Source organism: Prionailurus bengalensis, chromosome D1, assembly GCF_016509475.1.
Source record: "Prionailurus bengalensis isolate Pbe53 chromosome D1, Fcat_Pben_1.1_paternal_pri, whole genome shotgun sequence".
Lineage (NCBI taxonomy): Eukaryota > Metazoa > Chordata > Mammalia > Carnivora > Felidae > Prionailurus > Prionailurus bengalensis.
In genome coordinates this window covers 61,924,073-61,950,593 of record NC_057346.1, presented here as the reverse complement: position 1 = coordinate 61,950,593, position 26,521 = coordinate 61,924,073, and the positions used below count along the sequence as shown (strand labels likewise).

Genomic DNA, 26,521 nt, shown 5'->3' with positions numbered 1-26,521 from the left:
CTTGCCAAGTCTTGCTGGCAAAACTGCAGTTAAAGAGGAGAGCGAGGAAGCCTGGACAAAAGCCACACAAGGAAGCCGGTGATGAATGGGTTGGGCATGGGGATGAGTCAGCCAGAAGAGGGTGAAGGACTGTGAAAACCACAGGTCATCAAGGAGCTAGGGTTGAGAGGGACCAGGCCCCACAGGTTATGTGGCTGCCTGCATGGGATGGAGGGGACAAGGACCATTGGTGTGGAAAGTGAAAGAGAAGAGGGTAAATGGCCCTAAGCAACACAGATTTAAAAAGAGAATTAAATATCTAGTTTAAAAAGATTGGATTTGGAGACAAAATGGCGGTTTCCCTGTCCCAGATTTCCTGAATTAACAGAGAGGAGTTGAGTAAAACAGACTCAAGTGTTTCTCTGCCATAGTGAGGGTTTCTGGATAAAAGTCTGCATCCTGCTTGGAGGGCAGGGGTCTATCATGGCAGGAGGAAAGGGGAACAGAAAGTCTGTACTGGAAAGGAGATGCATCTCAGAAAGAAAACCCCGGGTTCAGATCACCTGAACAGATTTCCCGTTCTCCTGATCCCACAGGCTGGACTTCAGGCCAACCCCGCTCCTCTCCTATAAAAACTCACCTGCCCTTCAAGGTGGCAGGTCTCAGGCCAGATCTCTACCTCACTACCTGGAAACAGGGGCTGACTGGCCTTCTTCTTTATCATGAGTTCAGAATTAGCCTTCTCCTTCCCCAGTTTTGCCAGTCAGTCCCCTGGGGGACACAGGTAAACCAGCTTCAGAATGTGCTGCCTCCGGGCCTACAGAAGTAATTAAGCCAAGAGCAGAGGATCCCAGGGGATGCTGTCTGGGGAACCTTAAGTCAAACTCTGAGAAAATATAGAACAAGATGGTGCATGCATGTGTGGATGTGTAAACATACACGTCCATGTGAGCATTCTTTTATGTGCATTTGCGAGTGTGTAAATTTATGTAAGTGTGCATATGAACACATGCCTGTGTGTGCATGTGAACACATGCCTGTGTGTGCATATGTGTGTAGATGTATGCGTAACCATGCTGCTTGTTTGAGAATTTTGTTTGCAAGTTTACATGAATCTATGAGCATGTGTCCACAAATATAATTGAATGTATATTCACGTAGGTGGTGATATGACATAGGTATGTCTTTAAGTCATTAACCCAAGGAAAGAACCTCCAGATCTGAGAAAAAAGGTGCAATTAATTGAGTGTAGATTCATGTCTGTATATGTGCATGAGTGTATTGCATTTCTCTCTAATCTTATGTATTTGTATGACAGTATATGTTTGCTTAAAGAGTCATCTAAAATACTCTTATAATTGTCTTATATCCTAATCCTTATTAGTCAGTGACATTCCTGTGTCCTGTAGGGACAGGAGAAATTGCCTTATGCTGAAACTGGCAAAGTATGACCTAAGCAGCCCTTGGAATTTGCACCTTGTACTAAGATCTGGCAGTTCTTTTGTTAGGTTAGTGGTTCAAGGACATACTTCTGTCAGTTCGTTGTACTACCTACAGGTCTGACACACTCTCGACCCCAATTTTTCTCATGCTGGTTATAAATTAGGCTTTCATGCCTCTCCTCAACTTAGTTCTGTCCCAGACTATGATATGGACCAAAAAAGCAACATTGGAAAGTTCCTCTTAGATCTAAAAATAAAGTTATCCCCAGTGAATGTGTATAGCAGAAATATTATATTTTGATGAATTGTGGCCAACTCTGAGGTTAATCCAAAAAATGTGAAGTGATGATTCAACTTCCCGAATCATCAGAGTAACTTATCACCAATGACATTATTGTACAATTAAAGTTCTACCAAATAAGTAGAGGAGAAAACATGAAAATCACTCTAAACATGCAAACATTTGAGTAAAAAATATAATCATTGTTTTTAATGTAAGAAAGTAGTGGATATATATTTGTATGTGTATACATAAGTAGTAATAAGCATCAACTTTATTTGATTTTAACATTAGAGTTAATTCATGATGTACAATCAAACTAAGATAGGTAAACAGAACTTGTTTTGTGGTATGAAGGCTCTAAAAAGAAGGTTTCACTCATTCCTCATTTGGAGTTGCTCTAGTCCATTCCCAACATCTCACTGTGTCTTCCCCAGTGAAACCACCTTGAGGATGGCCCTGCGGATCTGCTGGGTCTTGATGCTATAGAACAGGGTTCATCAGGGGTGGGAAGAGAACAGAGACAGTGCCCATGAAGATGTGCACCAAGGGTGAGGTGTGGTGCCCAAACCTGTGCACAACAGACAGGCCTAGCACAGGCACATAGAAGCAGAGCACGGCCAGGATGTGTGAGACACAGGTGTTGAGGGCCTTGAGCCTCTCCCCGGCAGAGGCGATGGCCAGCACAGTGTGGACGATGATAGTGTAGGAGAGCAGGATGAAGAGGACATCAGAGCCCATGGCCAGCATGATGATGCACAGCCCATAGAGTCTGTTGAAACATGTGTCAGAGCAGGCCAGGAGGATCATGTCCTGGTGAAGGCAGTAGGCATGGGACAGTGCCCTGGGGCGACAGTAGTCAAACTTCAGTAGGTGCAGTGAGGGTGCCACAGTGATGGCAGCACTCCGCACGCCCAGCACAGCCCCGGCCAGTGGCACACGAGAACCTGTGAGCACTGACGCATAGCGCGGTGGGAATCGGATGACCACTGGGCAGTCCAGAGCCATGGCGAAGAGCACCACTGACTCCATGAAGGACAAGGAGTGTAGAAAGTGTTGCTGTAGAACACAGGGCACCAGTCCCACCATCTGGGCATCAAACCACAGCACACCCAGCACTGAGGGCAGCGTGGACATGCACAGGCCCAAGGCTGTCACAGCCAGGATGGCCAAGAAGTAGTACATGGGCTGGTGGAGAGAAGGCTCAGTTCGTACCAGATGCAAGATGGTAGCATTACCTACGAGGGCCACCAGGTATCCTACAAAAATGGGTAGTGAGATCCAGTGGTGAGCCCATTCCAGGCCTGGGAAGCCAGTCAGCGGGAACATAGAGAAGCTCACGTTGGCATTTGGTAGGGTGGATATCCTCATTCTCAATAAGTCTACTCGCTCTAGGAAAAGGCGGTAGTACTTTGAAGGTTACTAGATCGTTACCATGAGCACCTCTGCTATCACTGGACACCAGTCCCCTGCTGGTGTGGGCTCAGTGACCTCTGGCTTCTGCATGCCATGGACTCAATGACCTCTCAATTCACCAATGCCCACACAAACAGCTTGTCCTTTTCCTGCTTCCTCCCTTCTTTCTCTTTTTCCCATTCATCCCTCTACTTACCTCAGTGACGGTAAGCCTCGACAAGGGTTTTCTCTGCTTTTGTTCTTCACCACTAGTGAAAGATAAGGGTTTTTGTTTTTTTTAACTTAGAAAAATTTAGAGCTCCACCTTAATAGAATGCTGAGATACTCCGAAATTCTGTTACTCCTAAGTTGTCTTCTGTGTCTGACCTTACCCCTTTGAGATTTTCCTGTAGAAGAAATTATATCTAATTTTTCTAAGCAGATTGAGAATGCCTTAGAGAGTTTCCTCTTCCAGTCTGCTCTCCATTTTATCTCCTTATTGCCATTATGAGATCCTCTGCACATATCCCTTTGATCGAGAGAAAAGTTATCCTACTTCCCTCCACACCCAACCTCTCTCAAAGAACCCAGGACTAGCTCTCTAGTACCTTATGCTTCAAGCATCTAATGTCCCTGGGAAGTCATGCTCATTCATCCTATATGGTCTACCTCTTTAAAGCTGCTTCCTTTACTATAATTCCTGGAATTTCTTTATTTTCAAATCTAAATTCAGAGTCCACTGACATTCCTCTTTCTTTCTTCCTTCCTTCCTTCCTTCCTTCCTTCCTTCCTTCCTTCCTCCCTTCCTTTGTTTTAATGTTTATTTTTCAGAGAGACAGTGTGCAGGTGTGTGTGAGTGGGTGAGGAGTAGAGAGAGAGGGGGACAGAAGATTCAAAGCAGGCTCAACGCTGACAGTAGAGAGACCGATGCAGGGCTTGATCCCACAAACCATTAGATCATGACCTCAGCTGAAGTCGGATGCTTAACCGACTGAGCCACCCAGGCACCCCTCTTTCTTTCTTTCACCTTTTCTTTCTTTCACCCTTTCTTTCTTTCTTTCTTTCACTCTTACTTTCTTTCACTCTTTCTTTCTTTCTTTCTTTCTTTCTTTCTTTCTTTCTTTCTTTCTTTCTCCTTCTCTGTGTTTTTAAAGGTACCTCTCCTCAGAAATCAAGCTGGAGAACTGACACAACTTTAATAAATCAGGGCAACTTATTAGAGTGTATTTCCCAAGTAGGTATTGCAAAAAATGCATGTCAGTAAGTGTACCTTGAAACAGAAGCAATAATGACAAAGCTTGTTCTTTGCTTAAATTAGTTTATTAAAAACCAAAAATAGGGATACCTGGAGAGGTGCTCACAAGACAAGCCCTGCTATCCCGGATCTCCGTGCCTGATACAATATTTGCTTCTGCATCCTTATCAGTAAAGTAATGATAATGATATTTCCTAATTAAAGAATGGATGTGTTTTTATTTGCACATGATTTATATAAAATTTAGCACCAAGTCTGGAATATAATAAACAATAAATGTATTTGTTGTTGTCAAAGCACTGATTTTCTTTTATTCTTCCCCTACAGTTTTTACTCTTTATCTCCTCCTGTTATGAAAAAATTAACTCCATCTCCTCTTTAATATGACAGTGCTTTAGACCTTGGCATAAGTGCCATGTGCCTTTGGAAGATTGGGGAACTACTGACAGTCAAACAGAATGAGGGAGTAATTGGGGCAAAGTGATAAAAGGGGATACTGAGGAATAGATCACAACACATACTGAGGGACAGATAGGATGAAGCTGAGGAACGGGGGAAAGTATAATGAGGGTCAACTAGAGGAAGGAAGAGAGACAGTGAAATTGTGGCCTTAATAAGAATATGCTGAGGGAGACCCATGGTTCAGGAAGCAGAGGAGGCTGGAAGAGGAGGAAATGGATGAAGAAGGACAGGGTGTGGTGAACACTGGTGAGGAAGATGTTGAAGGACAGGAAAGAGTCAGCTGGGTGTCAGGGAGAAAGGAGCTTGTGTGACTTCGAGGAAGAACCTGAGAAACACAAGATGAGGGCATGTGAGGCAGACCTGGGAGGACAGATGAGCTGGAGTATGGTGAAGCTGAAGTCAGAGAGAGGTTTCTGGAAGGCTGAAAGGAGGGAGACTGCCAGACAGACACAGACCGAGAACTGGGGAGAGGTCAGGGCCTGAGGGACAGTGAAGGGGAAAACCAAGGGCTAAACTGATAGGAAGCTTAGAGACTGAGGGAGGATTGGAGGGGGGAGGAAGAGAGGGAGAACAGAGAGGGGTAGGGGCAGAGTTGAACAGAAGAGGGGAATTGAGGAGAAGGAAAAAAATCTCCTGTGAGACAACTTGAGAGAGAGGCTAGGCAACAGAGAGGCTGGAGATGGGGGATGTGGTCAGACACTGAGGCACTGACATGGAAAAATGTGAGGAATGGAGGGATGGGAAGGCACCCGGGAATCTCCCACAGCTCTCTGTTCAGTCTTACCCTCTCAAGCCCACTGGGCAGTGAAGAATCTATGGACACCTGTGGCCCTCCAGACATAGTTCATTAGGCAGTACAGTGTGGTGATGAAGGAAGTAGCTCTGGAGTCAGATCTACATCCCAATCATAACTCGCCCATTTATTAACTCTGTAGTTGTGCCAATTATTTGCTAAATCTCTGTTTCCTCACCTGAAAGAGTAGGCCAGTTACTCTCCCTGCTTTGTAGATTATAGAGCCATTTACAAGAAACTAAATGTGGTGCAGTTAGAACCATACACTCAACGGCTGTAGATTATTATCTGCCATTTCCAGCACTGCCTTCTTATTGGAAGATCTCCACAAGTATCTACCGTATGAGAGCTATAGCTCTTCCCTTCATTTCTGCAGCAAGCTCTAAGGGAAGGTCAATCAGCGATCCAATAGTAGCAAGGAGTGAGAAGCTCAGGGTTGGGACTTTGAGCTCTTTAAGCAGTTTTTGAACAGCCAGCCACATGACTTGGGTGAAGTGACTGAATCCTTCTCCATGTTTGTCTTTTTCTGTGATGGAAAATTTTCACATGTTCCCTGCCTTCTTTCCAGGGAAACTATGTTGTGAGCCACATACATTGGGATAGAGTAGAGATTATGATCCATCCCTGCCATAATCCTGTATCACTCTAGTCCAAAGCCCAGCCCAGTGCTGGGGGAGGTCACCAAGAGGCCATGACTATAGGTTGACCTACAAGATGGACCCAGGTAATCCAAGGTTTCTGACCCTTCACCTCAAGCCTTGGAATGTGCATTCCACCTGCCTTCCCCACTCTCAGAAGCTGCTCCAAGGACACAGCCTTAAAAGAGTAAGGTGTTTTGAGCCCATCTGGATGGTGTACATGACCGAACCCAGTTAAGATTCTGGTGATGGGTGCAGAGAGCTACTTTTCTTGTGGTTCCCAACATATGCCTTGTATATAAATTCCCTTGCTTATTAAACCTGCCATCTACCAATCTGGAGAGGCCTGCCTCCTTCATTCTCTCCCTGCCCTCCATGTGCCAGGGCCAGTTCCACATTTTACCCAAGAAGCTGCTGTGTTTGCACACCAACCCCCAGTAACAAATTCTTGTCTGTCTTTCTAACCCAAAAGATCAAGGGGGAAATATCATGTAACAGTAGCTCTAACCACAGACTGGCCATAATCCTGGAAGCTGCCCTATCCCATAACTCTCCTTGTAGACTTGCTAGATAAGAGATACTAGAAAGGTCACTGGGTTGGCTGCCTCTATCCACCTTCAACACCTTACTGGTCCCTTGTTGTCTGTGGCTTCTTTCCCCAACCCTGTAGTTCTTCTCATTTCCTGTCCCAGCCTCTTCTGATTAAATCAGGATGCTCTGCTGCAATGGCACTTATATGCCTCTCTGTCCTCCTTTGGGTCTTAGGCCCTCAGAGGAAACTATTTAGATGGCTGTAGACCTGCAGACACTGAAGAGGGATCAGTATCTTCCCAGAACTTAGTCGTTGGGCACACCATTTTTCTTTCATGGAAACTTAGCAACTCGCAAGTACCACCGTGAGATATTTCGGCAGATCAGATGATTCTTCATTCTCTTCTCCCACTAGCTGCTATTGTTACAAGAAAATTTACTGGTTGACCCTTCTGTGGTTTTTTTCCCAGTCTAGCTTCCCTTTGAGACTCTCTTTCCTGCTAGGTAGTTATTCCTGCTCATTCATTCAGCAAATATATAGACACTGAAATCTTTGGGACATATACTTAGATGCAACAATCAATAATACATAATCTCTGTCTGCTTTTGAGAAAATGATTGTGTTTTGTAGGAGGCGGACTTGAAAAGGACTAACTCTTCATGACAGAGTAACAAACCAAAAAGATTCACAGGAAATATAAGTATTTAACAGATATTCTTTACTCTTTCACTGGATCCAGCATTCCAGATAGGGAAGGAAACATACAAAGGCTCAGAATTGTCACAAAACAAGATATTATAAAATTATGTGAATTTCAATGACCTGAAAAATGTGTATTTTACAAATAGAATGCTAGCTCTAAAGTCTTAAGAAGGCATTAGGATAGTAAATGACATGATTGTAAAGAAATTTTTTGCACATGGGAGCGTAGAATTGGTGCTGGTAAATGGGTTGTGCAATTTATTGTCATTAGCATGAATATAACTTTGATGAGTCTTGTTTTGTTGGTTGGTTCTCATTTTTTATCTAAGAGGAAGGCATGGTAGCTGAAAACATAGACACTACACAGGTATAGAAATTCTATGTATAAACTTAGTACTAAAGAAGTTCATATCTATAGCATAGAAGTTAAGGAAGAACTAAGTAATTTTTTTTTTACTTGAACTTCCTTCAGCAAAACAGGCCCTTGTCCCAAATAGACTGACCCAATCTGGAGAGAAGGTCTGGCATAACCATCTAGGAAAATTATACAGAGTTGTAATTGGGTCTTGGTCTAGGATGCAGGAGATATTTAACTAAGGAATGTTCCTTTCCTCTGGGAACCTCAAGCTCCTCATTTTAAAATGTCAAACACAAGAACATCTACTTCATAGCTTTGGTGTGAGAATTAAATAAAACACTGAGCATAAAAATTGTTAGCTTCCGGGGCACCTGGGTTTCTCAGTCGGTTAAGCATCTGACTTTGGCTCAGGTCATGATCTCACAGTTCATGGGTTCGAGCCCTGTGTCAGGCTCTGTGCTGAGGGAATCCTGAGGGATTCTGTGTCTCCCTCTCTGTCTGCCCCTCCCCTGCTCACACTCTGTCTCTTTGTCAAAAATAAATAAAATACATTGTTAGCTTTTATCATCATTGCCATCATCAACATAATCACACATACATGCTCTTGTACTCTTTGTAAGACATTCTTTTCAGTTATAAAACTCAAATGTGGTGTTTTTTTTTTGGAAACTTTGGGTAATAAAAAGATGGAGAAATGCATAGAAAAAAGACATATATCATAGCTTTTTTCCTATGGATATAAATAGTTGTTGCACAGCAATTGCTTTTTACAGAAATATTTTAAATTTCGTAAATTTAATATTATGTTGAAAATAGTCCTCTCGGTATTTATGTACACTTTTTAATAGCCAACTAATATTTTATCAAATGAATATACTATAATTTATATAACATCCTCTTCCTAGATACTTGGGATGCTGTGAGGTTTTTTTTTTATCAAAATGAACAATGACACAATTAACATGTAATATTCATTTATTTATTAATACAACAGATATTTATTGAGCACCAGTGTAGGTGCTAAAGATAGCTCTGTGACCACACAGAAAAAATAGGTCCTTGTCCTCAGGGAATGCAAATTTTCATTTACAATTATTTCAGTAGGATAGATTTCTAGAAGGGGTGCTTCTGAGACACAGAGTATGAATGCGTTTAAGTCTTTCAAGGCATCTTGCTTTCTGTAAAAGACAAATCAATTTATGCTCTCACACCAGTGTATGAAAATCCCTTCTTTCCCATGTGCTTGTCAGCACAGAACTTGATTATGAACTCTTAATATTTGCTTATTAACAATATTAAAATATGTTAATTTGAGTTTTAAGTTCCTATAAGATAGAAGTTTTCAACAATGTCATTATCTATATTTATTTCCTAATTGCAAAAAAAAAGATACTTAGTGGCCTGTTTGTTCATAAGTGGCAAAAATGGGACTCAAAGTCTACTCCAAATCCAAATCCTATGTTCTTTATACCTCATTCTGCTAACAGGATCCACAGAAAACAAGTTTCCATTCCATATGGGGAAGCCCATTCTGAGTGTCAGAGCCAACATTCAGTAGTGTGGCCTCCCATGGAGACTTCAGTTAAAACTCAGAATGGAACCTATGTTTAAGGAGCACTTGACTTTAGGACTGGAAAGACTCTAGTGCTCCATAGAGTCTCCCACGCCCAAACCACTGGGATTCCAATGGCCCTCTACTCACACACACACACATGCACACGTACAACACTACACAAACACAAGAGCTTTTACATCCAGTTTTAGAGTTTGGTTCTTTTTAAAATTTCATTTTGTACTTTTGTTTGTATTTAAATAGGACATATTTTAATTATAAAATATAAAGAATGATATAATAGCGCCTGGGTGGCTCAGTTGGTTAAGCATCTGACTCTTGATTTTTGGCTCAGGTCATATCTCAGGGTTGTGGGTTCTCACCTCACATCAGGCTCTGTGCTGAGTGTGGAGACTGCTTGGAATTTCTCTCTCTCCCTCTCTCTCTGTGCCTTCCCCGCTTGTGCTGTCTCTCGCTCTCTCTCCCTCAAAATAAATAAGTAAATAATTTTTTTAAAAAAGAATGATATAATAACCACCTGAGTAAATATACATCTATATGCATACCTGTTTTTTTTTAATGTTTATTTATTTTTGAGAGAGAGAGACACAGTGTGAGTGGGGGAGGAGCAGAGAGAGAAGGATACACAGAATCTGAAGCAGGCTCCAGGTTCTGAGCTGTCAGCTCAGAGCCCATCGTGGGGCTGGAACTCATGGACCATGATACCATGACCTGAGCCGAAGTTGGAAGTTTAACCCATTGAGCCACCGAGGCTCCCCTATGTGTACCTGGTTTTAACAAATCTTAACATTTTGCTTCTTTGCCTCACGTTCTTTTTCTAGATCGAATTAAAACCTTCCATGTAACACAGCTTACTTGATTTACTTCTTTATTTTCCTGGAGCTGTTTTCTAGCATTTCCTATTTATCAATCTCAGCATAGTTTTTAATGCTTTTCCTGTGTACAGATATATACAGGATATACATTTGGTATTATCAAGTTTTTTTTCCCAATTTTGCTAACTTTATTGATAAAATATGGTGGTTTTTGTTATTTATTTTATTTTTCAAATTTCTTATGAAGATGAACATGTTTTCAGATGTTTATTGGCATATTTGTTTTTTTTAATGTTTATTTATTTTTGAGAGAGAGAAAGCACAAGTGAGGAAGGGGCAGAGAGAGAGGGATTCAGGACCGGAAGCAGGCTCAAGGCTCTGCAATGACAGCAGAAAGCCTGATGTGGGGCTTGAACTCCAGAAGCATGAGATCATGATCTGAGCTGACATCAGACGCTAAATAGACTGAACTACCCAGGCGCCCCTGTCATATTCATTTTTTGTGTATATGCATTGCCGATTCATATCTTTGCTTAATTTCTTGTTGGATTCTCTGTCTTTTAAAATTTTTGCTAATTTATAGAGATTCTTTATATATTCTGAACCTTAAGCATCAGTTGCTCATATAGATATACATTGCGGATGAATCTCCTAGTTTGGTTTGTGTTGTCTCTTTGTTTCTGGTATATTCTGTTTTACTGTATTTTCATTGTTTGTCTATCTATATATGTGTATCTACTTATCTATTCTCTTGTATTTTCTTTTAAAAAGCTTCAAATTGGGGCGTCTGGGTGGCGCAGTCGGTTAAGCGTCCGACTTCAGCCAGGTCACGATCTCGCGGTCCGGGAGTTCGAGCCCCGCCTCGGGCTCTGGGCTGATGGCTCAGAGCCTGGAGCCTGTTTCCGATTCTGTGTCTCCCTCTCTCTCTGCCCCTCCCCCGTTCATGCTCTGTCTCTCTCTGTCCCAAAAATAAATAAACGTTGAAAAAAAAATTAAAAAAAAAGCTTCAAATTTTCCTTTTAATATTTATATTTTTAATTGGATACATTTTTTATGTGTACTATAAGGTAAAGATCAAATTGTATTTTCCACATGGATAACAAATTTGGCTAGCACTGCTTATTAAATAACCCAAATTTACCTATTTTTATTTTTTAACATTTTTTCAAGTGCTTGTTTATTTATTTTGGGAGGAGGGGCAGAGAGAGAGGGAGCGAATTTCAAGTAGGTTCTGTACTGTTAGCTCAGAGCCTGACATGGGGCTCGATCTCACTAACCGTGAGATCATGACCTGAGCCAAAATCAAGAGTCAGACGGTTAACTGACTAAGTTACCCAGGTTCCCCCCCAACTGTTTTTAATGTTAACTTTTTCAAGTGCCATCATATCTGAGGTCTTTGTCTGGTCTGCTGCTATCACCATATCTCCCATTTTGGCCAAGCAAACAGAAAAAAAAAAAAATTAATCAGAAACCAGTCTGACAGATATCAACCATGTGTGTACCATCCAAAGGAATGGTATAAACTAAAGAAAAAAAAAGTGAAGAGGTGGGGGACACTAATATAAGGGCAGGAAAAATTACCTTGTGCAGAGGCAAGAATATGGGAAACTCTAGACTCTTAAGTCCATGGAAAGAAAGAGAAAATTGAGTTTATAATTTTTTTAATATTTATTTTATTTTTTTAATGTTTTTATTTATTTTTGAGAAAGAGAGAGAGACAGAGTGTGAGCTGGGGAGGGGCAGAGAGAGATGGGAGAGAGGGAGACGCAGAATCCATAACAAGTTCAGCACAGAATCCACCCGTAGGGCTTGATCTCGTGAACCACAAGATCATGACCTGGCCTGAAGTTGGAAGCTCAACCGACTGAGCCACCCAGGCAACCCTTTAATGTTTCTTTTTGAGAGGGAGAGAGAGAGAGAGAGAGAGAGAGAGAAAGCGAAAGCGCTCCCGCAAATGGGGGAGGGGCAGAGAGAGGGAGACACAGAAACTGAAGCAGGCTCCAGGCTCTGAGCTGTCAGCGCAGAGCCCAACACAGGCTCGAACCCACGACCATGAGATCATGACCTGAACCAAAGTCGGACACTTAACCAACTGAGCCACCCAGGCACCCCGAGAGAATTTAGTTTATTAAACAGACTCAGCAAGGTTTCTTTCTGTTCAGGCCGTTCAGGAAGGAGGGGTGGTGGACTATATACAAGGTTTTCCATGCCTCAGGACTGTGAAGAGTAACTCTCAGTAAGCACTTCCAGGTCATGGTAACCTGTGGCATAGGAGGCTGGAGGCCCAGAGGGCCTGAATTTGAGTGAAGCAGAGCTAGGATACTGATGAGGAACACCCTTTGATAAATGCCATCATAAGGGAATCCTCTTGGTCTTCCCGGGTGTGAAGAGAAACAGTTTCCCTAGAAAAGAAGTTCTCTTTCTCAGTTTCGAAACTCTGCTTATGCATTTATGTATCCAAAAATTAATGGCATTTATTCATTGAGCATCTGTTCTCTGCCATTCATTGTATTTATGGAGATGTACTGGTTAACAAGATGCATAATTCCTCCAGGGAGCTTAATTTAGAAATCCATTCTGGAAAAAGACAAAAAAAAAAAAAAAAAAGAAAAAGAGAGAGATGGGGGAGGGGGAGGAGAAGGAGGAGGAACTAAGCTGGAGCATGAAGGAGCACATTATTATGTGACAGATGTTATGCTGGGAAATGCAGGGTTCTGAGGGAGCAGACACACGGAGCATCTACTTTGATGTTGGAGAGAGGCCCTCAGGGAAATATCCATGAGGAAGCAACCCCAATGCTGAGACTCCAACATGAATCTCATTTAGTCAACGGTATGGGCAATCTTCTCTGCCAGTTTTAGGTTCACAATCTCCTGAGCGATGGGATCATGACTTACAAATGTTTGCGGTATTTTCCTTCATTGAAATTTTGCCGCATGTCATGTCATTGTGCAAGATCTCACAACCAAAGTGCCTAGGAACAAACACTGACTTCTGATTCCTGACAGTAAGTCCACAGGAAAGGTAAAATCAGAGATGTGAGGAGTCAGGAGTGGGGTCAAGGGCTTTTACTAGATGAACAGGATGAGGAGGGAGCACATCCACAGAAAGATTTGGAGGTGTTTTACCTAAATCAACCATTAGGGAAGAGTGACAGGTTCTGATTCTTCCAATGTGACTAAAGAGTCCAAAGGACATGGCTTAACCAGTATAGAAAGTGAAGAGAAGGACTTTGACCAGGTAGAGAAGAGGGAAGCAGTCCCAAGGAACCATTAATGAAAGGTACTTTTCTTGAGGTTAATTTATCTCTTCTTTTCCAGGTTCTGTTCTGGATGCTTCTTAATGTACTTTTCCTTTTTAATTTTTGTTCTGTTTAATTTTTGTTTTAATATTTGTACATTGCTGATGACCCTCAACAGAATCTTCTTCTGGGCCATTTTTGGTGCTACCAAAACAGCAAGGTCTCATACGTAGGAGGAATTATAATTTAAGCAAGAGAACATCAGCACTCGTAACCCATAACTCAGGAAAGAAATCTATACGTATTTTAATTAGGGCAGTGGAAAAAAACTTGGGGAACATGTGGGGTGATGGTAGGTTCTCAATGCTGTAAATCTTTGGCCTGATTTGGGAACTTCTCCTGGGTACCCTCTGGAATCTTTAGCTCCAAGACTTAGTACTGACGTTCTTAAGACCGAGGAGTTTGCTGATGATGTGGCGGATCTCCTTGGTCTTAATACTGTATATGATTGGATTAAGCATAGGAGGCACAAAGAGATAGACATTGGCCATGAGAAGATGGACAGCAAGTGGGACGTGCTTCCCAAAGCGGTGCACGAGGGACAGCCCCACCATAGGCACAAAGAATATCAGTACAGCACAGAGGTGGGAGGTACATGTTTGGAAGGCTCGGAGCTGCTCCTCTTGGGAGGCCAGTCTTGCCACGGTGTGCAGGATGACCCCATAAGACAGTGCAATGAGTACCAGGTCCAGCATCATAGTGAACACCACCACTGCCAGCCCATACAGGTTGTTGAAGGTGGTATCTGTGCAGGCCAAGTGTATCACTTCCTGGTGTAGGCAGAAAGAATGGGAAAGGACTCGAGGCCCACAGTAGGGAAAAGTCTTCAGGAGGAGGACAAGGGGAACTAGGGCCACAGGTCCCCGGAAGATGACAGCCAGACCTGCCCTGATCACTCGCTGGCTAGTGATAATGACTGAGTACCTAAGGGGGTGGCAGATAGCCAAAAAGCGGTCAAAGGACATAATAAGGAGCACTGAGGACTCCATGAAGGAAAATGAGTGGATACAGAACATCTGGATCTGACAAGCCACAAAGTAGATACCATGAGATTTGAACCAAAAGATTCCCATAGTGGTGGGCAAGGTAGACACTGACAGTCCCAGGTCAGTGAAGGCCAGAAAAGAGAGTAGATAGTACATGGGTCTTTGCAGACGAGGGTTGGTCTTAATAACTATCAGAATGAAACAATTGCCCGAGATGGCCACAAGGTACATAAGGAAAAAGGGGATGAAAATCCAGTGTTCGATGGTGTCCAATCCAGGAAAGCCAGTGAGGTAGAACATGGGACTAAACTGAGTAATGTTGGATAAGAGCATGAATTGAGGACTGAAGAGAGCTGTCATTCCTCAGGGATGGAGCTGAAAATAAATGGATATTTCTGGTTATTAGTTCTTCCGGTCTCACTAACAATCACACAGAAGGAGAATCATGACCATCATCTTCTTTGCTATCATCTAGTTCACTATTATCAATTCTACCATTCTACTACCTTTAGTCTTTGATAGCACCACCTTCACCAGATTTTCTTCAGTATTTCTGCAATTTTTATTCCTTCTCAGTCTCCTTTGCTGGCTTCTCTTCATTGCTCATGCTTGAAATATAACCATTCCTATTCTGAGCAATTTTCTGGCCATACTCTATTGTTTCTCCTGGAAATATCATCACTCACATGATTTTATTTACTATCCATACATTGATAAATATCAAATATATAACCTGATATTTTTTATTTTTTATTTCTAGGCTCCTATCTAGCACCATGTTGAGTGAGCATCTACATCTAGTTGTTTCAAAAGCATGTCAAAAATTCAACTTCCCCCAGTAGGGTTTTCATTTGTTATGTTTTCATTAACTCAGTATAGGAAATGTAGACTCCAGAAATAAGTTGAGGAAGAGACATATATTTGAGAGAGATATTAGTAAATAGGCTGGACAAAACCTAAGAAGTGAGTGTAGAGAGAAGTTTCTAGTATTGAGCCCTGGGAAAATCTGGCATTTAGAAGTAGAGAAGAGAGGCTTCACTAAAATATTCTGAGGGAAAATAAAATCCCAGTTGCATCAGGCAAAAAACAGGAGATGATGGTTTTGGGTGTAAGTTTCATGAGGGATTAATCAATTAAATATAATATCACTAAGGGGTCAAGGTAATAAGGACTGAGAAGTGACCAGAGGATTTAGGGACGAGGAAGTCATGGTTGATTGTGAGAGAGCATTTCCATGGAGTGGTTGGGAATCAAATCTGATTCTAGTGTTCAGATGAAGGAGGCAGTGTAGGATTCCAGGCAGAGATGAGACTCACTGGTTGTTCATAAATTCAAAGTGGAACTGGTCAGCATTTTTGTGTGTTTTTGACCACTGTGTTTATCTGCTCAAATGCAGAAGAGAAGTATGTGGAGAGTTGAAGTTAGGGTAGGCTTGTATGATGACAGTTCAGGGTCTATCAAAGGAGTAATTATGATGATGTGCTGTGGACACTGCACTGCGTAAAATGAAAAGTGAAGACATGAAGGAGTGAGAGATGGTGAAAAAGGACCAGCGATCTAGAGTGTGGGATGGGGTTGAGCTGCCAATTTAAGGTAAAGGACGCAATCGTTGTTAAGAGGAGGTCAGGGCGCTGAAAGTGTGGCTGCTGATTGGATTAGGGGAGGGAATATTGGAACCATAAGAATTTAGTCTGGATCAGTAGTGGAAAGAGCAAAGTGAGTCAGTGCTAAAATTTTAGCCAATAAAATGGGACTGGAAAGGGCTGTGGATGCAACCAGGAGGGGTTAGTGATGATGGTGCATGCTGCCAACCAGTGGAAAGAGTGCAGAGGAGGTGGTGAGAAGGAAACATGTTCTAGAAGACCAATGCCAGCCTTTCATCACTTTGACAAGGGGTGAAAGGATTATCTACATGTATCCTCTCCATTGCTTCACCCCTAAGTTCACTACTCAACCAACCGTCCAATGGCTTTTTTTTTTTTAATTTAGCTAAAGCAAAGCTTTTAAAACTCACCAACAACCTCTAGGGGTGGAATTCAATGGCAACTTAGTCACACCTGACCTCTAGAGCTATTTCTTCTTTTAAAGGCTCTCTCTTGGAATTCTTGATGACAGGATCTGCTGGTTCTCTTCTAATTTTTATGACAGCTCCTGTTCAGTCCCTCCCATCCATTGCACAAATGTTCATTTGTTCATGTTACTCAGGCTCCTGACGTTAAATACTTTCTCATTCGTTATGTAAGCTATTATTATTTTACTTATAGACTGATACCCCTAACTATTTATCTCTAGTCCGGACAGCTCTGCTAGGCATCAGGCTCAAACTTCTGCCTTCCTGCTAGTCTCAAAATGGATGCCAGTTAAATCCAATACATCTAATCTTGAGCCCATCCTCTACCCTCTCCACACGTGATTCTCCTCCCATTTATACATTTTTGACAATATTGTATACTTTCCTTGGCCCTTTGCTTCTTCCCATATCTATTTTTCTAACTAAGTAATTTTTACCTCCTAAATATCCCAGCAGTCTGTTGCTTTGTCTCCACGCCTGTGCTCACTGACATAGTTCTTAGTTCTCACCTCACCTGCTCACCTGACCTCTCTGTCGCTTAACTTGCACGCCTAACACAGACTCCCCTTGATCCATTCCCCGCTGCGGTCCTGGGGCTTGTTCAGAGAATGCTAACTCTCTGAGCTTCTGCATTGTTCCCAGTTCTTCCCAGCCCCCTTTCACCAGAATGCGGTTCACACTTGTGAAGAGCTATGGCGAGGGCTGTGGTTTGCTGAGTCTGTGCCCCAGCCAGACTCTGGGGGAGACTTAGCATCATCACATACTTTTCTCATAACCATGAAATGTTCTGTCCCCACTACACAGAGCAAGGAACTAGAGCAAAGGTAAATGACTTCTCCAAGGCTTCCAGGTGAGCTAATGTCTGAGTGAGCATCTGAGCCCCTGTCTGCCGAATTCCAAGATGTGTGGTCTGAATATGTTAGAATATTCTGTAGCCGGGTCCTTCTGGCTTCGGCATCTTTGTAAACCGACCTTTTTTCTCTTGCAGTTGACAAATCCATGCAACTCTTTCTACAATTCTCTACAATTCCCTATATGTATTTTTCTAGTTGCAAATTTAAAAAAAATTTTTAATGTTTATTTATTTTTGAGAGAGAGAGACAGAGCGTGTGGAGGGGAGGAGCAGAGAGAGAGAGAGAGAGGGAGACAGAGAATCCAAAGCAGGCACCAGACTCCGAGCTGTCAGCACAGAGCCTGACACGGGGCTTAAACCTACCAACGGTGAGATCAGGACCTAAGCCAGAGTCAAAGCTCAACTGACTGAGCCACCCAGGCACCCCTCTTGTTGATATTATTCACATTGCCGTATATCTTGCTTTCCTGAAAAAAAAATCTTGTTTTTATGACCAGTGAACATTGGCTGATTCTTCAAAACAGCACAAATATCATTTTCTCTGACAAATCTCTCTTGACTTTCTTGTGTAGAGTTAGGCAAATCTTTCTCGGTACTGACATAATACCTTTGCTACAGCACTGAAAGTGTAAATCACAGGGGCACCTGGGTGCCCTATTTTTTTTAGGTTTATTTATTTATTTTGAGGGGGGAGGTAGGGGCAGAGAGAGGGGGAGAGAAAATCCCAAGCAGGCTCCTCACATCAGTGCACAGCCTGATGCAGAGCATGATCTCATGAACTGCTCTTGAACCAGGAGGTCATGACCTGAGCCGAAATCCAGAGTTGGATGCTCAACTAACTGAGACATCCAGGTGCCCCGAGTGACAGAGTCTTACTAATTTCATCTCAGGTCATGATCTCATGATCATGGTTCGTGAGATTGAGCCCCTGCCTGGACTCTGTGCTGGCAGAGTGGAGGCTGCTTGGAATTCTCTTTGCCTCTCTCTGTGCTCTTCTCTCTCTCTCTTAAAAATATATAAATAAACATTTAAAAAAGTGTAAATCACACACATACTTCCTTTATATATATATACATACATATATATACACACACTTATTTATACTTATCCTTATATATCCTTTATATATACATATATATTAAAGATAAGTATATACATGCTTATAAATACACTTATTTATACTATATGTAATGTCTACTTATATGTTATATATAAGTATATACAATTACAAATATGTATACTATAAATAAAAGGGGCACCTGAGTGGCTCAGTCAGTTAAGCATTCAACTTCAGCTCATGGTTTCATGGGTTTGAGCCCCACATCGGGCTCTGTGCTGACAGCTCCGAGCCTGGAGCCTGCTTTGGATTCTGTCTCCTCTCTTAGTCCCTTCCCCATCCCCGCTCATGCTCTCTCAAAAATAACTAAATGTTAAAGAAATTTTTTAAGTGTAAATTCCACACATACATCCTATATATATATATATATATATATATATATATACATACATACACACACACATGTGTTTATATACAAAAACAGAAACAAGTGTATAGATATACTTATTTATACTTATATATAGTATCTACTTATATGTTACACAAAACTAACAATTACAATTACAAATATGTATACTATAACAAAAATAAGTATATTTACCTATACATACTTCATATAATATGATATATTTTCTTCATAGATATATTCTTTATATATAAGTATACTTACAGATATTTATACTTACATCTACATACACGTATTTCTTATATACCCTATATATGAAATATGTTATTTGTATCTTATATATACTCCTTATATGTGTGTTGTTTGTGTGTGTGTTTAGAATTTATGACTCACTTTTTATACTGATGAGAGTGGAACTCTAAGAAAGACCCCAGGAGTGCAGAACAGTGCCTAACACATAGTAGGCACTGCTATATGCTTTTGCGTGAAAAAACTAAATGAATAAGCGAATGAATCGAGTGCTCACCGCTTGTCCTGATTAGCTGTGCCTGGAGTTTGGTGTTGAGTGCTATTTTCACTGACTTTAGAATGATAAGGACAGGAAGGAGGCTCTGGGAGAAAGGAGGTCTATAGACAATGATAGGGCTGGGGTTATTTCTCCTGGAAAGGAAGTTCTGAGGAGTTTCTCTGAAAATGAAAGATAATTGTCCATGTTAAGAAAGAAACAGGTGTTTCTCCTTTAAAAAAAATCTCCCCAAATTGCCACCTTCCTAAAGTGGCCTCCATTTCCATCTTGGCCTGAAAAGACCCAGGCCAGAGAGCCAACCCCATCCCCATCCCCAGCCTACTCAAAAGAACTGGCAGGACTTCTGTCCTGAGGAAACAGATAAGCCCCTCTTGGCTTCTGTCCCAGCTCCCTGAACCAGAAAGAGAGGTGGCCACTTGCTTCCCCTGAGACTCACCCCACCCTCTTCCAGAGTGAGGAGAAACCGGAGCCCAAACTTTGATCCTCCCTTGGAGTGGGCCAAATCTTCCCATCTGAGGTGAGCACTCAGAGGCCCGAGGCTGCCTCCCCACCCTGGCTTTGGCCTCCAGCCTGCATCCCTTCGCTGGGGAAGAAAAATCCTGCTTTGTCCTGCGTGAAAGGGGTAAACATCAGAGCCACTCTGGAGATTGAGGCCACCCCCACCCCAAAAGAGAACCATGTGTCTGATAAAGGTTTTGGAGTAACTAAGGTTTTGAAAGACAAAAACAGAAACAACAACAAACAAAAGAACCCATGAAGTCCATCTGTCAGCATACAGCCGTGGCTACTGACAATGTAACTATAGTATTCACAGCAGAGGCCGAAAGAAGAAATTCCTGAAAAGAGATTTTTCACTATGAACAGGTAGATCTCCACCTTACCTTTGTGTTTGAAATATTCTTTTGTTTCAACCTAATATTTGCTATTTAAAAAAACTGAGTTAGTGGTAGAGGCTACTGTTTCTTATGAGTAGGAGAATACCCAGATGGACTTGGACCTTATTTTTGAAGATACCTCACTTTTGAGCATTCCCACAAGGGTCAAATTCAATGTGTCAATGTGCCTTTTGTGACCAGGGTGGATGAGGACTTTGGAGGGGAGTGGGCATATTCTGGATACTGGGGAAGCCATAAGGGTAACTGTGTTAATAGAAAAGACTAGGGGCAAGATCCTTCTTGCCATGTTCACTGGTCCGGCACACAAAATGTACTTCAATTGGTACACATGTACAAAATGTACAAAATCTGAACTGAAGAAGCTAATGGCTGCTTGGTTGATGAGAAGACAGGGAGGAGTCTGTGGAGACCAGAGGGTTTATGATATCCATGATTTCCAGAAATAATCCAAGAAGGGCCTGGCTTGTGCACATCTGGGGAGCCAGGCAGTCCTTTCTCGTGGCCTCAGTAACATAATATTTATTGTAGATGGGCTTTCCTTTTCTCTAGAGAGGGCAGTCTCTGTTCCTTTCTCTGGCCCTGGTACTTTGCAAAGGCTTTTGCTAGTGTCAGGAGTGGAAGAGTTTCTGGGAGATCATGGAGTCCAAGACTTCATTTTACAAATGCAAAACACTAAGGCCCAGCGTGCTGAACATACTTGTCTAAGGTCATTCAAGGATTAGGTGCCGGAGCTGGAATTAGAACTTAGGCCACATTTTCCCAGGGTCTCTGCTTTCCTGGACAACTCTACATCCCCCACTCCTTGCATTCTTTCTTTCTTCTCATATGACCCTCACCCCCACTGAAACCCTGGCTCAGGGCAGCAGTGGAGACTAACCTGCAGATGCTCGTTTTAAAAAAGTGAAGCTCAGGTGATCTGTACCAGGAGAGGAAGCGGGTAGGCAGAATGGCACAGCATCAGTGTGACGCATCAGGCTGTCCTGCCAGGGAAGGATTTATCCTCCTTCTTTCTCTGTGCATGTGAAGCACCATGGCACCAGCTGGGAGAAGCTGAGGACAAACAAAGAGTCCCCAGGGCTGGGAGCCCTGTGGGCAAGAGCCAACGTGACTCCTCTCCCCTCTACATCCCTCTCTCCTTCCATGAGTTCACCTGAGGCTGAAGAGCCCTCACTTTATCGGACTTAATCTCCAGGCTTTTGGATCTCCGCTGGCAGAAAAATGGTACAGCTTCATCCCCTTTTCCTGCTTTATGAAGAAACTGATCCCAGCCACCTGCTACCTCATTTGATCCCTCCCTGTGCTCATCAGAATGGTCCCACAGTTTGCCAGAAAGGCCGGATATGGTGTATGAAGACCACCCACGCAGCTGCCACATTGGCTCACATTGCTCACCTTCCTGGAAGTACCAGAGCCCCCAGCACTCCCATGTCCTCCCATTCTCGAAGTCATTTTCAGGCGCACTTGCCTATTTCCTTTGATGAGATCATTCCTTCACTCTTTGTCTCTGCCAGATACTGCACCTTTGAGCCTAGATGCTGGCCAGAGGAAAACCTTCCATACACACTCCCATCCCAAATGGATGCTCCAGACGGTTTCTCAGGCTTTCCTGAGGCTCTCCACTCAAATCTGAATATGCAGACCCTACTTCAACAAGCCCTGATGCAAGGAGTCTTTTCCCCAACGTTCCCTCTCTTCTTGCCTTCTTCCCTCTTCTGGTAACAAATACCATCGTCTCAGGAAAGTCAGTTTGTGTTTCTTCCTCAGTCCAAGCTACAAAACCTGAATTGATTTATGTGGTCAGGTTGTATGCACACTTCTCTTCCCGTGGAACACACACAAACACACACACACACACACACACACACACACACACACACACTTGGAGATTGGCATGAACAAAGTATTATAATAATGTAATCATAAGCAGGAGATGGTTGATCAGGTTTGCATGAGTGTGAACCCCCCAAATGGGACATATAGACCCAAAGTGAGGACAGAGACCCCTGAAGTTTATGACATGCCAGTGTGATCAGAATACACCTAGATAGAAGATGGCCTCACCTCAGACGAGGTAAATAGCCAGTAATTATGGACAGACTGTAGGCAGGCAGAGTTAGGGTGACAGGACAGGATGCAGAGAGCAGGTCATCTTTTGAAATTGTAGTTGATGAAGAGAGTTCTGGCTCAGGCAACAGAGGGAGAGAGTTGAAAATCCTCAATTAGGTTTGTAGGAAAGAAAATTCTTACCAGAAAAATTTGAGAGTATTCTGCCTTTATTGAGAACATAATTTTGGTCATGGCCTAGAGGGAGCCAAGTTAGGGAACAATTGCTTCTGTTATTACCATCAGCAGCAACTATTGCTATTATTTGGGGGCCTCTATGACATATGAAATAATACAACAATCATATGGACAACCAAAGACATGGACATAGCAATTATGGGAGTTTGGGTGCATAGCAACTAGCCCAACTGGGAGGCACAGGGAAGGCACTCCAACTGAGTTATGAAGACTAAGTAAGAATTAATCATGAGACAGTACTTTATAGCAAGGGAATGGCAGGAAGGAGGGGTATACACTAAGGCATAGAGGTGAGGAAATTTTTCTGAGAACCATAAAATTCTCCAAAACTCAAATATAAAATTTGAGAGAAGTAATACCTTGGAATGAGACAGTAGATGTAGGCAGAGATAAGAGTCTGGAAGAATGTATGCATATTGATGATTGAGTTTAACAAAGCAAGGAATGACCTTGTATTTTTTTTATGGAAGATATTGTTAGCAATATGTATAAAGTATTTAAAATCTGCACTGGCAAGAGACATTATTTGGTGCACGGTGCTAGGTGAGAATAACTCCTAGCTTTTCACGTGGCTAAATGATACTATGGAATGGATGGATAACCTTCCACTTATCTGGGGGCTTGCAATACTATTTGCCTTATATTTCTTGCTAGCATCTATATAATAGCTTTCTACTCTGCTTCTCTGAATTATACAATAAATGAAGGACTAGCGCCCAAGGAATTGTCATTTTAAGAAATACAAAATGTTCTTAGGTCTTTTTGCTTTATTTTGTTATATCACAGAAAAATCCTTTAGAATGAAGATTGAAATGACATTAACCATTCTTATCAATTTTCATTTGCTATGCATCTATTAAATGTCTTCTCTGAAAAACCCTGAGCAAGGCCTTGCAGATACATAAGTTGACATGACATAGTTTTCTCTTTATGAAGATCATATTTGGTAAAGAAAACAGATTGTGTTAAACACAGTTTACTGAACAGTTTGACTATCCCAGGCTGGGAAGGCAGAATTTGTTTCTGAAGACTGGTGGCACCGAACAACAAAGGAATAGTTCTTGGGCACATCTCTGTCCCTTTGGGTAATGATGGTGTAGAGAGGCAAAATTTGCTGCCCCAAAATGTGTCTCTTTGGTGTGTGGATTATTTTAGGCTGATTATTTTTAAGAAACAAAATTCTAAGGTTTCTTTTTGCTTCCCATGACTGCCTAAAAGAATTTAGAAAGGACACCTGTTCCAGGAAGAGAACTATTACCATAGACAACTACAGTATAATATGAACTAGGTGTGGTAGACAGGGAGGAACCTAGCAAAATCTGCTTGTTAAAATTATTCTGTCTCATTGTTTCTCTGAGGCCCAGGAAACATTTGCTTTCCAAATTTTTACTCTTTTCATCTTCTTGTGAATTATCTCTCTCTCCTTTAAAGTCCCAGATCCCTGTCCCCTTCTCCTTAGTTCTTGATGGTATAAGCCTCAATTGCTTGACTGACTCTCTATGGGCCTTTTATGCTTATGGAGCCCCCATATATATGTAGTTAAATTTGAATTTCTTCTGTTTCATGATTTATTAATGATTAATCTGTCTCATGTCAGTTTAATTCTTAGACTAGCTAGAAGAATCTTGAAGGGTAGAGTAAAATTTTTCGCCTCCCAACAATGAAATCTTATGAATATAAAATGAAGTGAATGTAGGTAGGTGATTCTTAGAGATGTGGTATATCAATATGTTGGTGTGAGTCTAATCTTGAATGTATTAGAATCCATTACTAAAGTATTGGGGCACCTGGGTGGGTCCGTAGGTTAAGAGGCTGACTCTTGGTTTTGGCTCAGGTCATGTTCTCACAGTTTGTGAGTTTGAGCCCCATGTTTGGCTCCACACTGACAACAGAGAGTCTGCTTGAGATTCCTTCTCTCTTACTCTCTCTCTGCACCTCCCCTGATCACTCTGTCTGTCTCTCTCTCAAAATAAATAAATAAACTTAAAAAAAAAGAATCCCTTACTAGAGTATCTAAATCCATTACTAAAAGTATCAATGTAAGGGTGTATCTATTTTTATGTGTGCTAGTGTGGCTTTCAGTGCATATAATATTATTTTCACATGTGCCTGTGTGTGTGTGTATGTGTGTGCATGTGTGAAAGATACAGACAGAGACAGCTGTGTGTATGTGAGAATATGACGGTCTTAGCTCATTCCCTATCCACAAGGAGAACAAGTGAGCCTACTCCGTACCAGAGATTGAGAAAGCCTGTGGGAGAGACAAGGATATATTTGATCCTAGCATGCTTTTCAGGATCCCCATACAAGTTATATTTAGGGGAGGTTCTACCCAGTATCAATACCTAGCTGAGTCAGGCTTGGCAGGGTATGAGATTACTGTAGAACAAACAGCCAGGTCAATATGCATCTTGTGGTTTTCCAATACAACCACCAGGGGGAGCCTTCAACCCCAAACGGGCTTAAATTCAAACCTCCTTTCCCAACAGGTTAAGAAAATACATCTTCCAACTTCATTTTCCCACATCCTGTTGATCTCCCACAGAGTTCTGAGAAATGCCAGCTGGTGCATTCCTCCTCTGTCTCGTGCATACAGACAACAGGCATACCCAAACCCTATAACCCACATAAAATCGTGAAATTAATGGAGAGATATTTTTCTCTACTTTCTCAGATATTAAAGATAACCTCATAGGATGCAGATGTGTCTGAGTGCCTTTAGTCCCAGTTAAATTAACCAAGCTTTGAATCCCCAGTCAGACCAGACACAGAACTAAAGGAAATCCTTTCTCAAGGTTTTTGGTTTCTCCAGACTCAGACTCACTTGGGTTGGGGGAGGGGTCTCTGTTGCAGAAAATGGCTGTAGCCTGAAGGGGAGCAGAATTTGTGGCTCCAAAATATTCCTGTTTGGCATAAGGCTTATTTTAGGCTGATCATTTTTAAGAAACAGCAAGGCTCAAAGGGACCTCTGAAAACCAACCAAGTAGAAGTTACCCTCTTGTAAGAGACATTTACATTTGTAAGGAAATCTCCATTTGTAAGGATGTCTCCCTCTATTACCAGGATGAGGAAAAGGACTAAACCTCTGGAAACTGGTCGGTGGGGAAGGCAAAGACCTAAATCTGCTTAACAAACTTACCCTTGATCACTGTGCTTTTCCACTAGCCTCCCATAACTGGCTTCCCAACTCCCAACATCTTTTGTCTTTAGCTGGACCTGGGATTTTAAATGGTGGCTTGGGGCATTTTGGGGAGTTACTCAGTTTTCCTGGGTACTTGCCATGTATACAGGAGGCATGCATGTTATTAAACTTGTTTGTTTTTCTGTAGTTAATCTGCCTTTTATCATGGGGGAAGGAGGTGGTCCCAGCCATGAACCTAGAAGGGTAGAAAGAAAATTATTTTTCTGACCCCACAAAGCACACCTTTTTCTGATCCAAGGTCCAGGCCTGGTGAGCAAGGCCCTCCTTAGATAAACATTTTTGGTACGTGATTGTTAAGGGCTTTCCAGGCTGGAAAGACCTATGCATGCTGGGATTGTCAAAGGGATCCTGCAGTCTGGTCTGAGCCCATGAGAAAGCTTCTTGTTGGAATCTATATTTCCCATTGCCTTGCCTCCCTGGATGTCTGCATCTATGCAAGCATAGAAAGTCTAGAATGTTTTCATAGAGGAAGGCTCCACATCTTCCTGTAGCAATCTTTTTAGTAAGTTCTTCTTTCCTCATATCCTGTCTCTCACCAGTCATTCCAAAGAAGAACCAATTTTCGTCTTCGCTGTGACAGATTTTTGGTGAGACCCCTTTTGAAAAGTCAAAAAATCAATCCTTCTACCCTCACCCCTAGCTTGGGTTAAGGTCTACCTGGTATTTTTGTTTGTTTGTTGTTTGTTTGTTTTGTCTGT

General features: G+C 42.1%; 2 protein-coding genes across 2 annotated transcripts; both read right to left on the bottom strand.

The window, feature by feature from the left end:
- Positions 1 to 2,184: 2,184 nt before the first annotated feature.
- On the bottom strand, positions 2,185 to 3,072 carry LOC122482578 (olfactory receptor 51L1-like). The gene has a single exon (XM_043578885.1). The coding sequence runs from the start codon at positions 3,070 to 3,072 to the stop codon at positions 2,185 to 2,187; it is 888 nt and encodes a 295-aa protein (XP_043434820.1).
- Positions 3,073 to 13,884: 10,812 nt separating this feature from the next.
- Positions 13,885 to 14,871, bottom strand: LOC122484270 (olfactory receptor 51M1). The gene has a single exon (XM_043582257.1). The coding sequence runs from the start codon at positions 14,869 to 14,871 to the stop codon at positions 13,885 to 13,887; it is 987 nt and encodes a 328-aa protein (XP_043438192.1).
- Positions 14,872 to 26,521: the final 11,650 nt, after the last annotated feature.

Bases quoted from the DNA above. Each gene is read 5' to 3' on its own strand.
- LOC122482578 (XM_043578885.1), bottom strand. From the start codon at position 3,072: ATGAGGATATCCACCCTACCAAATGCCAACGTGAGCTTCTCTATGTTC.
- LOC122484270 (XM_043582257.1), bottom strand. From the start codon at position 14,871: ATGACAGCTCTCTTCAGTCCTCAATTCATGCTCTTATCCAACATTACT.